Source organism: Labeo rohita, chromosome 3, assembly GCF_022985175.1.
Source record: "Labeo rohita strain BAU-BD-2019 chromosome 3, IGBB_LRoh.1.0, whole genome shotgun sequence".
NCBI classification, from domain to species: domain Eukaryota; kingdom Metazoa; phylum Chordata; class Actinopteri; order Cypriniformes; family Cyprinidae; genus Labeo; species Labeo rohita.
Genome location: NC_066871.1, coordinates 33570906 through 33583435, shown reverse-complemented (window position 1 = coordinate 33583435; position 12530 = coordinate 33570906). Strand labels below are relative to the sequence as shown.

At 34.7% G+C, this 12530-nt stretch overlaps 1 protein-coding gene across 2 annotated transcripts in view; it reads right to left on the bottom strand.

The window, feature by feature from the left end:
* Window positions 1-4839: 4839 nt before the first annotated feature.
* Window positions 4840-12530, bottom strand: part of si:ch73-366l1.5 (FILIA-N KH-like domain-containing protein) — a 40969-nt gene continuing 33278 nt past the window's right edge. For both annotated transcript variants that reach the window (XM_051106673.1, XM_051106672.1), the window contains 3 exons: window positions 10474-12265; window positions 10278-10316; window positions 4840-4979 (listed from right to left, as the gene is read on the bottom strand). Coding sequence is in view for 1 of the 2 variants with exons in the window: in XM_051106672.1 (XP_050962629.1) it covers window positions 12151-12265 (115 nt within the window). In the remaining variant the exon portion in view is untranslated. The remainder of the gene's footprint in view (window positions 4980-10277; window positions 10317-10473; window positions 12266-12530) is intronic.

Below are 12530 nucleotides of genomic sequence, written 5' to 3'. Positions count from 1 at the left end.
AAATTGTGACCAATAGGAAACCTGACAGTTCAGCTCTAAATAAACTGACATTACAGACAAACAAAATATGCAGGGTCTTCAAGACTGATGTATTAACAGATGAAAGAAATCTGCGATTGGACTTAAATGGCACAAGAAAGTTATTACTGTAAATCAATATTATTAAATGAACTCTTATGAATGACCTAAAATATTAAATGTACGCTGAGATTCAGGTTCTCCTTGTTTCTGGTGCATTCTTCTCATTTTATGTGTTGTGTGCAGTGCCAACAAGGAAAAAACCTAATAGCTTTCCTACTAATACTATGATGTTTCCTGTAATTTTAAATAATCTGAATGTGTCTAGGACAAAGGGTTCTCTTTTCAAGCCATATATTAAATAACGTTTCGTTTTCAATCTTGAATTGTTTGCATTTCTGAAAGAACATGTTGAAAACCAAAAACAGACTAAACAGAGAGTTTGTTCAGTAAACGTAGATAAAAACTGAATTAGAATGAGGGAATGAATGTCACTGAAACTGATAAACATTTTATTGCAACGTTTAACCGGCCATTAGTGACTATAGGTGGAAAGATATATATGATTATAATGTAGTTAAAAGCACTTTCTGGTTCTCAGAGAAGGATGTGATGCAATTGTCCAAACCTTCCAGTTTATACTTCAGATTTTTAACTTAACTTCAGTGCCTTATGGTGGGGTAAGTTAAAGTACTGGCTCACTTTGCCCCATGGCATTTTGGAAAAAACGATCTAGCTTACCAATTCAGGCTAATATTTAGCTAAACGATTTGCATGGTTTTATGTTGCTAAATCACCAGTTTGCATTGTAAATATGTTAAGACCTGGATACATTTGCTTTGATGTAACAGCAGTAAGTTTTGCTTTGACAAGCCAAAAACTGTTTTTATAGTAAATGGGTGCCTTCCACTCCTCCCATGCGTTCTCTTTTTCACAGTATGTCAGAAATGATGTGTGATTCTAAAAGACACAGTCACATGACAGCTGCCAAGATACAGGGGCTGGGTCAACTTACCCCACTCTCTCTTACTAGTAACATTTTGAACATTACCTTACATTCTGAAAGGTGAAAGTAGGTCTACATCTTGACGTCACTGACACTGAGACGGCTTTTGCAGACCTGTGCTCATTATATCTATTGAAAATAATGGAAACGAAGCTTGTTGTGTCGTTTTGGAGTTATTGCTGTTTATCGCTGAATGTGTGAGGAACATCGTATACAAAACCACCTTAACCACCTTAAATCTTGTGTAACCATGTAGCCTATATTTAGAAGAGAGGCGAGGCACTGTTCTAAAAACCGAAGTCCTAAATAAATAAAGTCATGAAGACAAATCATTCTTAAAGCACAAAGCTGGCCACTTTACCTGTTTATAGGCTACACATGACAACACTCCTGATTTACGGTTAAAGCTATTACAGTGGGAAAAATTGCTACACCACACCCTATAGATAATTCTGTTTGATATTTCAGCGTGAGATTTTAGAACATACTACACATACTTCTACAGTGAGATAAACAATAAAGAACAGGCAGGTGGAGTGATAAAAAGATAAAAGCCATTCAAATGTCAACAAAATTAAGCAATTGAAATTTTAAACCTGGCTTTATAATGTTCATATGTTGCATATTTAGGATTTATGTCTGGTGAAAACTTGTGTAAAACAATTGTCCTAATGTACTGGTGACATATGCGAAGCTACCTTAAAAATGCATATATATAAAGTGCATATATATAGCAAATAAATATTTTATTGTAATAGTTCGTAGAACAGGAAGAAGCAGATGGGAACCAGCAAACATAAACACTTTAATAATAAAAAAAACAAGCACAAAAGTAAAGCGGCTGCCCCTCACGGACGACTGCCACACACAAAACACAAAATAAAGTCGAGGCCCGGTCCTCTCTCGTCTTCCACTGTCGTCACTCCTCCTTTTATCCTTCCAGAGCTCTTCGTGGGAGTCGAGACCGGCGAGCAGCAATGAATTGCCTACATAATCAGCATTTTGGAGTTTTACCTTGTGATTGCCTTGGTATTTTGACCCGAAAAAAAAGGTATTTTATATGGAAGCCTGTAAAAAGATAATTGCGACTTCTTATCCTGCAGTTCAGACTTACGAGATATAAACTTGCAACTGTGAGTTGAGAATTATTGCAAGAAGTCAGAATTACTAGTTAATATTTCACAATCCTGACTTCTTACTGCAATTATGACTTTTTTTTTTATCAGAACTGTGATATAAACTTACAACTGCATGTTAGAAAGTCAGAACTGTGAGATATAAACTTGAGTTATAAAGTCCAATTCTGCAGAAAATAGAAAATCAGCAACAATTCTGACCTATTTTTTTACATTTTGAGTTCATATCTCACAATTCTGACTTTCTAACATGCAATTGTGAGGTTATATCACAGTTCTGAGAAAAAAAAGTCATAATTGCGAGATGTTAACTACATTTGAAGAATTCAGATGCATAACCAGCTAAATCCATCTGATGTCTTTCTTAAAAAAAAAATGCATTTTTATCAGGCTCAGATGTATAGGTTTCTATGTAAGTACGGGTACTTCTGATTGGGCTGAGGCTGCTATTTTAGCAAGTTTGAAAAAAAAGTATTTGATGGACGTATAATATGTGTCGAGAGCATTCACTCAGTATCATTATCTCATTTTTGACTTGAGATGGCTTTTAGCTGTTTTTGCATCTGAACTCTTCATTTATTCAGTGGTGGAAAAAGGCTTCCATATTTTCCTGTTAGGAGAAAATGTTTTTTTTTTTTTTTTTTTTTTTTTGTTAGGAGAAAATGTTTAGGTTGGCAGCTCATTAATGGTTAAGAATAGGTGAGGGGGTGGGCTTTAGAAATAGGAACCAATCAGGTAGCGGCCTCCCCAGTGTATGAGATGCAGGGGATACTTTAATCTCAAGAGGAGTCACAAAACAGTGCATCACCAGATCAGAAATAAAGCACATGACAGAAACAGTTCTGCATTACTCGGAAAATAATATCCTGCTTAGTACAGTTTTATGCAAAATTTTGGGAACCCCTTGCAGAATCTGTGAAAATTTGAGCAATTTGAACAAATTAAGAGAGATCATACAAAATGCATGATATGTTTTTATTTAGTACAGTCCTGAGTAAGACATTTTACATAAAAGATGTTTACAAAAAATACAAAAATAGCTGAAATTATTAAAATAACCCCTTCAAAAGTTTGGGAACTCTTGGTTCTTAATACTGTGTGTGGTTACCCAGATGATCTACAACTGTTTTTTTGTTTAGTGATGGTTGTTCATGAGTCCCTTGTTTGTTCTGAACAGTTAAACTGAGCACTGTTCTTCAGAAAAATCCTCCAGGTCCTGCAGATTCTTCAGTTTACTAACATCTTTTGCATACTTGAACCCTTTCCAGCAGTGACTGTGTGATTTTGAGATCCATCTTTTCACACTGAGGACAACTGAGGGAGTCAAACACAACTATTAAAAAAAGGTTCAAACATTCACTGATGCCCCAGAAGGAAACACGATGCATTAAGAGCCAGGGGGTAAAAACTTTTGAACAGAATGAAGATGTGTAAATTTTTCTTAGCTTGTTGGACTATCATTATTTTTCCATTTAGTACTGCACTTCGGAAGCAACAGAAGATACTTGCATGTTTCCCGGAAGACAAATTAAGCACAATCTTCAAATTTAAAAGTTTTCACCCCCCAGCTCTTTACGCATCATGTTTCCTTCTGGAGAATCAGTGAATGTTTAAACCTTTTTTAATAGTTGCATATGAGTCCCTCAGTTGTCCTCAGTGAAAAGATGGATCTCTAAATCATACAGTCACTGCTGGAAAAGATCCAAATATGCAAATGATCCCAAACTTTTGCATAAAACTATATTTGGCTGACTGTCATGTAAATCAGTGTGACGTCTTTTAGGGACCACTTTGAAACTTTATTTAAAAACTAGTAAAATAACACACAAAAATGACTTTTAAAAACAAGCATGCACACCATTAAAATGAAAAAAAAAAAAAAAATCACGTCAATACAATTATATGAAAAAGATTTTACAAAAAGGCTTCAACACATCACTATTCCTATATAATAAGCAGGCGCATCATTTTCTAGTAACCATCTCTTGGTGCATGTCTAACACACACCTCTGAATGACGTTCATTTTTTCATTCATAAGAGAGATTGCATCTAACACCTGTCTTTGTTCAGTTCGCATACTACGGAGTTCGTTTGCCACCCCCGTGACATTCCTATTGAGTCCACGAAGTCCGTTTATCACCTCGATGTAATCAGCTCTGCGCCATTCTATACTCAAACGAATCAAGTTTGTGAGGGACTGAAAACTGGCTAGGACTTCAGCTCGAGCAATATGTGCAATGTCATTCTGCGTAGGAGGCTGACGGACAGAAACATTATTAACGTGTTGTCGAACAGCATGTGGGGGCTGAGTGTTCCTTCTTGACTTTAATAATTCGTAAGCCTCACAAGCAGCCATTTCACCATCGATCCAGAGCTCGGCACATCTTTCGTCGTAGTCTGGTACGCCTGTGAAAGAGAAGATTTGTTTGCATTGGCATGCAATAACTTAAATACACAATCATTACAGATGTTTATTGCTTACATTCTTCCTCGCAGTCCTCCGATGGTCTCAAACGACGCTTCACAGAAGCAACAGAGTGTTCGTCTGATTCCCTTGGACGCTTTTCCCCACATTTCAAGGTGGACATGTTGGATCCGCTGGACTTGGGCTCAGGACTCTGGGGTGCTGTAGACTGGGGTGAATCCCCTGGCGTTGCTGTTACACCTCCGTCACTCAAAGGTACCGATGCCTCCGTTATGAGCTTATCCAGGGCTGCTGTTTTATCAGGTACACATGACGATGGGACTTCTGATGGCGTAACAAGCTGAAATTGAGTTGTATTCTGTTCGCCATTTGTTACAAGACAAACGTTGTCAACTGAAAACAGAAAAAAAGCCTTGTTTAGCATATTGTGTAGCTTTACCCTCATAATGCATTCAAAATCTATATACGGTTTTCACATTCACAGTCACAGTCAGTTTGAACCCAAAGAATCATTGTTTTATAAAACAATCACAGCCTAATTAAAAAATGCAAATATAAGATGTTTAAAAAATAAATCTACATTGTATCTTTTAAGCAACTTCATGCAAAACATTTTTAAATTGTTTGATTCTTTTTTAAAAATGTTCCACACTACTGATGTGGAATCTAAGTTGATATTTAAAAGAATATATAATCTGAGAATTACCAGTGTTTACAAATGAATGGAATTTAATTAAATTACTCATGTTTGCTCAAACAGTCCAAATTTATGAAACGTACACATTTATTTCTAACAAAACAATGAAACAACATAAATGTTCATAATTTCATTTTGCTTGCATAAACGTTTAGGTTCAAATGAATAAAGCGATCAGTTTTTTTTTAATGCTGCAAAGGCTGGGCAAGAGACGTACATAAATAAAAAAATCTGTCTGGGTCAAAACTAAAGAAGCACAATTCTGCCACTAACTAACAAATAAAAAAAAATAAAAAAAAGGTAATTGCAACTTTTTATCTCACAATTCACAACTGCGAGTAATAAATTCAGAATTGTGATATATAAATTCACAATTCTGAGAAATGAAGTCGCAATTCTGAAAAATAAAGCCAACTTTGCACTATTGGTTTTATAACTCGCAATTAAGAGTTTGTGAGATACAAACTCGTATTTGCGAAAAAAAAAAGTCAGAATTGTGAGTTTTTCTCTCGCAATTTTGTCTGTATAACACAAAACTGCAAGTTTATATCAAAAGTCAGAATTGTAATTTTGTCTTTATAACTCACAATTGAGAGTTTATATCATGCAATTTTGAGAAAAAGTCAGAATTGTGAGATATAAACTCCCATTTGCGAAAAAAGTCAGAATTGCCTGTTTTTATCTCACAATTTTGGCTTTATAACTCGCAATTGAGAGTTTATCACAATTCTGAAAAAAAAAAGTCAGAATTGTGAGTTTTTCTCTCGCAATGTCGTCTGTATAACACAAAACTGCAAGTTTATATCAAAAGTCAGAAATGCACATTTTTATCTTGCACTTTTGGTTTTATAACTCACAACTGAGAGTTTATATCATGCAATTCTGAGAAAAAGTCAGAATTGTGAGATACAAACTTGCATTTGCGAGAAAAAAAAAAAGTCAGAATTGTGAGTTTTTCTCTCGCTATGTTGTCTGTATAACACAAAACTGCAAGTTTATATCAGGCAATTCTGAGAATTTTTTTATTTTTTATTCAGTGGTGGAATCTGGCTTCTATACAAAACAGCCCCAAATGCAAGGGGCTAAACGAAACCAACAGAACACAATTCTTAAAATATTTTGTTTTGACCACTGTCGAATTTCAATTTGGTTTTAAACACAGATGTTAAAAAAATGCCTGTGAAGATTGCAACAGTCATACACTTTTTTTAAAAAAACCATGTGTAACATATGAATAAAGAAACTATACAGTACTGTGCAAAAGTCCACTAGTATTTTCACCAGCTAAAAAATGGTTTAAAGTAAGTTATTTCTATCTTTTGCTGTAGTGTGTCAGTAGGAAATATCAGTTTACATTCTGTTTGCCATTAATTGTAATAATCTAGTGAGATTTTTGTTTGCACAAGGAGTCTGACAACAGCCAGTGCTCCACACAGACATCTGATCTCATCATCATCCAGTCTGTCTCTGGAATGACATGAAGAAACAGAAAACTGAGACAGACTAAATCCAGAAGAAATGTTTCAACATCTCCAAGATGTTTCAAGTAACCTACCTGCAAAGCTACCTGAAAAACTATGCACAAGTGCATCTAGGGCAAAAGCTACTATAAATGCAAAGGATGGTCACATCAAATGCTTTATTTTAGTTAACAGTAGTTCATTGATAAAGAAAATCTATTTATGACATTGTTTTTGACAGCATCCTCATTTTATGTGCCTAACTGCCTAAAAATTTTAATAGTACTGTAGCTTTGTAGGTATAGGACTCTTAAAGCATCTTGGAGATGTTGCCACAGTTCTTCTGGATTTAGTCTGTCTCTGTTTTTTGTTTCTTAAGACAGACTGGATTGAATGATGGAGAGATCACATCTCTGTTTGCACAAGGAGTCTGACAACAGCCTGTGCTCCATACAAAAATCTCACTGGATTATTATAATTAATGGCAAAATGAATGTTTAGAAATGTAAACTGATATTTCTTACTGACACACTACAGCAACAGACCGACTATAACTGACTTTAAACCATTTTTAGCACAGGCACTTTACAGGTCACAGTAGTACGACAAGTCAGTGTTCAGCAAGTTGTCAAACACCCGCAACTAAGGTTAAAAGGGTTAATTCACTGCTGGCAAGATAGGCTATTGAAATTAAACTTAAACATCTATGCAGTAGAAATGCAAAAAATGTTGAAAAAGTCAACAGCCATTAGGCACTTTTGATTTTTGGTGCCGCCCCTCTGTCAATCTGACTGTAAGATGGAATACATAAATGTTCAAAAATGTTTCAGCAAAAGCCCTGAAACTGTCAACAGCATGATGCAAAGTGATAAGTTTTACGTCAGCAAGCAGATAACTTTCCAGATCAACTGGGTGGAGGAAACATGGAGAATGTGCATACACTGTTTATTTACACATACTGCCAACACTGTAACAATGCGCAATAGGCTGACATGTGGCAAACATATCCTTTAAATATGCCAACAATTTGGGTGGTTCAAGGCACTTGAAACACATGATAAATGTCTACCACAAAACTGTCTTTATGTAACCTCAAATGAGCCTTAGGCTGTAATATCTATATGATCTGCTTTTATTTAAATCAAAGTGCAACCTGAAGCTGCAATTCTAATTTAAACGGCATGTATTTGCATATAGATAGATGCATTTTTCTATAAACCCTAGTAAAACAACATAAACTTAGCTGTTTTTAAATAAATAAAACCCTCTCACATTAAAAAAAAAAAAAGGCTTATCATTTGACTTTTTTCACAGGTCTTTGTTTTAAAAGTTCACCCTCCAGGTGAGCCAAATTCCACCAGGATCGGGGCGTAAAATCAGCAGGAATGAAGGGTCGTAGAGTTCAAAGAACCATCACACTGACTCCAGCAGACACCCCCCATCTCGTTTTCTAGCACAGCATGAAATCTCCTGTGTCCCGTGTGTCGTTAAAACAATCCTCTGTGTGTCTGGTGTAAGAGGACACACCCCTTTGACTATCACTCGCCCATGTTTTAGGTCCACATGGTTTTAGGCCTGAAATACTGAAGACTTCTAAGGTCTTTACTTGCTCTGGCACTATTTTCAAAAAGAAAAGTGTAAATTTTCACAAAAATCCAAACTGCTGGTCATTCTTACACTCATTCTTACATATATATATATATATATATATATATATCCTTTCCAACATGATCATCGTTTCACAACAAGATTATTTGAAAGGGGGGTGGTTGGTTGGAGATTATTTTGGGCCCCATAACTATCAAATGTTATTATTACTACGTTATTAACAAACATCAAAAGTCATTGATTTCATAAAAAAAAAAAAAAATGAGTGCTGCATATTTGAAAGTCAAAACATGACGTTGTTGTGTATTATAAAGGCTTGCAGTTTCAGAACAGTTCGCAATCAATGAATACGTTGTAGATGGTTGTAAGAGTGCATATTTTATCCCCCTTATCTGTTTTATTGACCATCCAGAATGAGTAAAGCATTGACATTTCAAAATAAGAGTCTATGTGTATTTTAAACCTGTTCATAATTAAAAGTCCTGCAATATGCATGAAGTTCTTTTTACCTGGTTAATATTGGTATTTTGGTTACACTATGTTTCGCATTTAATTCAATGTAAAATTTTGTGGCTTTTGTCTAGACTGCACCTTAAAAGGATGGAAAATCTAACTACATTATTTGACACACATGTGACCCTGTACCACAAAGCCAGTCATAGGGGTCCATTTTTTGAAATAAGAAATTTGAAATAATTTAAAAATTTTTGAAATTGAGATTTATCTAAATAAATGTGACCGTGGACCACAAAACCAGTCTTAAGTCGCTGGGGTATATTTGTAGCAATAGCCAAAAATACGTTGTATGGGTCAAAATAATTGATTTTTCTTTTATGCCAAAAATCATTCGAAAATTAAGTAAAGATCAAGTTTCATGAAGATATTTCGTAAAATTCTTACTGTAAATATATCAAAACTTGAGTAATATACATTAGTAAAAGCTTCATTCGGACAACTTTAAAAGTGATTTTCTCAATATTTTGATGTTTTCGCACCCTCAGATTCCAGATATTCAAACAGTCGTACCTCCGCCAAATATTGTCCTATCCTAACAAACATCAATGGAAAGCTTGTTTATTCAGCTTTCAGATGACATACAAAGCTCAATTTTGAAAAATTTACACTTATGACTGGTTTTGTGGTCCAGGGTCACAAATAAGCTTTCCATTGATGTATGTATGTTAGAACAGAAAAAATATTTGTCGGAGATACAACTATTTGAAAATCTGAGGGTGCAAAAAAATTTGAGAAAATCACCAGTAAAGTTGTCCAAATGAAGTTCTTAGCAATGCATATTACTAATCAAAAATTAGGTTTTCATATATTTACCGTAGGAAATTTACAAAATATCTTCACAGAACATAATCTTTACTTAATATCCTAAAGATTTTTGGCAAAAGAAAAAATTATAATTTTGACCCATACAGTGTATTGTTAGCTTACCTACTGTTGCAAATATACCTGTGCTTCTTACAACTGATTTTGTGGTCACATATTATTCTGTATATAGACAGATGATATAGATAAACTCAGTAAATGTCTGTACAGATTGTATCTGCACAATAGGCCTAATCTGTTTAAACACCCAATAAATAGGCCTACAGTTTGAAACAGAAATATCTAAAAACCTCGTGTACTTTTTGTATTCTGATAAATTAACTCTATTTGCAAATGTATTCTAGTATACATTTATTAAAGAAAAACAGATTTCGTTGTACATACGATAGTTTTTTATTAATACGCTCCTAATTTTTTCAACTTAAGAGCACGCTCTTTGTTGAAAAAAAATAGTTTTTGTTGTTATTAAATTAGCCTACTTTACAGTAAAGTTTTTTTCAAACACTGAAACACACGTGCAGTGAAAAATAGGCCTAACGTTACTTTTTACCAAAAGCCACGAGAAAAGCAAACGTGTAAACAACTTACCAGGAGTTGCTTTGTCTTCGCCGGTTCGAGCCTCGTCAACTGCAAACAGAAAAAAACATTTAGCGCAATGTGAAGCCTACTAAAGCGGATTAGGCTACATAAAATGGCACAATTCTTGTAATATATTTTTTTGTATAACGATTTACACATATAAATTAATATCTAACACAGCACAGTATAAACAAATGATACGTACCGTTAATGTTGTCAGCCATTTCAGTGCTGGTAATTTACAGGTAATAGCAGTACGACGATTCGGCGTCCAGGTGATTGTAGGCTAAAACAATGAGTCGCGTTCCCGCAACAAATGTTTAAATCGCCCGATAACAGTTTGGGCGGTTCAAAGTATTGCAAGAGGTGTGGCGTGTTCCAACAAACCGCGTTTAGATCTATAAAGTCCTATTTAAATATTTGAAATACAAAATAAAAAATAAGAATTTTTCGTCACGCTCTATTTATATCAGTCGGTAAACAATGACGCTGTTGCCACTATACGCATGTTTAAACATGCATGTTCTTCGTCTGTAAACTGTATGATGTGCACGTGTGTGAAACAATATATTACTTCAGAAACAGTTTCCATTACTTTGTCGAAATACTTGTTCGACAACTTGCCATTGTGTAACTGCTAACTTTTCTAGTTTAAGGTCTTTGGTTCTCACAGCCCTCGTTTGAATGTTAATTTTCTCAGATGCTGTTTTAAACAAATTTAATCCATTGGCTGCATTTAGCCTATGTTTTCCCACATCTTCTTTCACACTGTCACAGTGTAGCACATCGTTTTTAAACAATTAAATTTTTTTTCGTCTTAAACAAAGGACATTGATCGCCTGAAATGTCCCATTTGTTCCACAATTAACACTGTCTGGGCCTGTTTTGATGTAAGGGAGACTCTTTCTTTCTCTCTTGGTGAAAAAACATGTTTGGCCATGTTTGTGGTATGTTTATGAGTAGGCTAAAAGGTAATAAGTTTCAAAAATGTTGAAGGAAATACAAATCCTATTTTAATATATATTTGTTCTTCAAGTAAATAGAAACAAACAAAAAGAGTTATAACAATCTACATAGAAAACGCAACCGTGAAATGCAATATGAGTTATATATAACAGATCAGAATTTGTTTGTGAAGCATTAATTCATATCAGCATCAAAAGAAATGCAAGACTATTTACATTTCCAATTCACACACTAAAAAACCTAGAAAATGAGTAAAAAGTTCAGCTGATATGTTCATGAGAACACTACAGTATCTGTGTATCATAAACAGTGATCATGTGGAGATCAAGCTGAGTTTTTCCACATTAATATTTTAGGGTTGAAGGTGAACTCTTTTCAAATTACACTGTAAAAAAACAATTTGTTGAGTCAACTTAAAATAATTTGTAACCTGGCTGCCTTAAAATTTTAAGTTCAGTCAACTCAAAAAAAGTTTATTCAACTTGAAATGTTAAATTATACTAAGTGACAACTTAGATATTTGAGTTGAATCAACTTAAAATTTTAAGGCAGCTGGGTTACTTACCCATCTGTTAAGTTTAGCAAACACATACAAGTTGTTACTTAGTACAACTAAACATTTCAAGTTGACTGAACTTATTTTAGTTGACTGAACTTAAAATTTTAAGACAACAGGGTAACAAATTATTATTTTAAGATGACTCAACAAATTGTGTTTTTTACTTTTTACAGTGTACGAGCATTAAACGCAGCTTAACCCTCAACCCTACTATTACTTTAATAAAAATCTGGATTTTCTGTGACTCCAACCATGTACAGTAAGTTTAAACAGTGCTACAGATGTTAACCCGGGTCAACCGCAGTGTGAAAAGCCCATGTTCTGTCCTATATGAAACTGCGTGTGTGTACGGTCAGACTAAAGCGAATAAAGTTTGAGCTGTTCCTCCACATCTCCCTCCGTCATCTCTCCAAACGTGTCCTCATTCTCTCGGAGCAGTTTGAAGATGGCAGCCAGCTGCTCCTGCTGTACCCTACAACACAAACACAATGACAAAGAAAAATCACACACTCGGCTATCTTGAGTCTTTATCACTGATAAGGCTTGTTTTAGTCACTTCAAAAAGAGCTTAAAGGGCCAGTTCACCCAAGAATTAAAATTCTGTCATCATTTACGCACCCTCAATTTGTTCCAAACCTGTATGATTTTTATTTATTTTTTTTTTTTGCACAAGATATTTTGAAGAATGCTGGTAGCCGAACAGTTGCTAGTAGCCATTGACATCAACAGCATGTAAA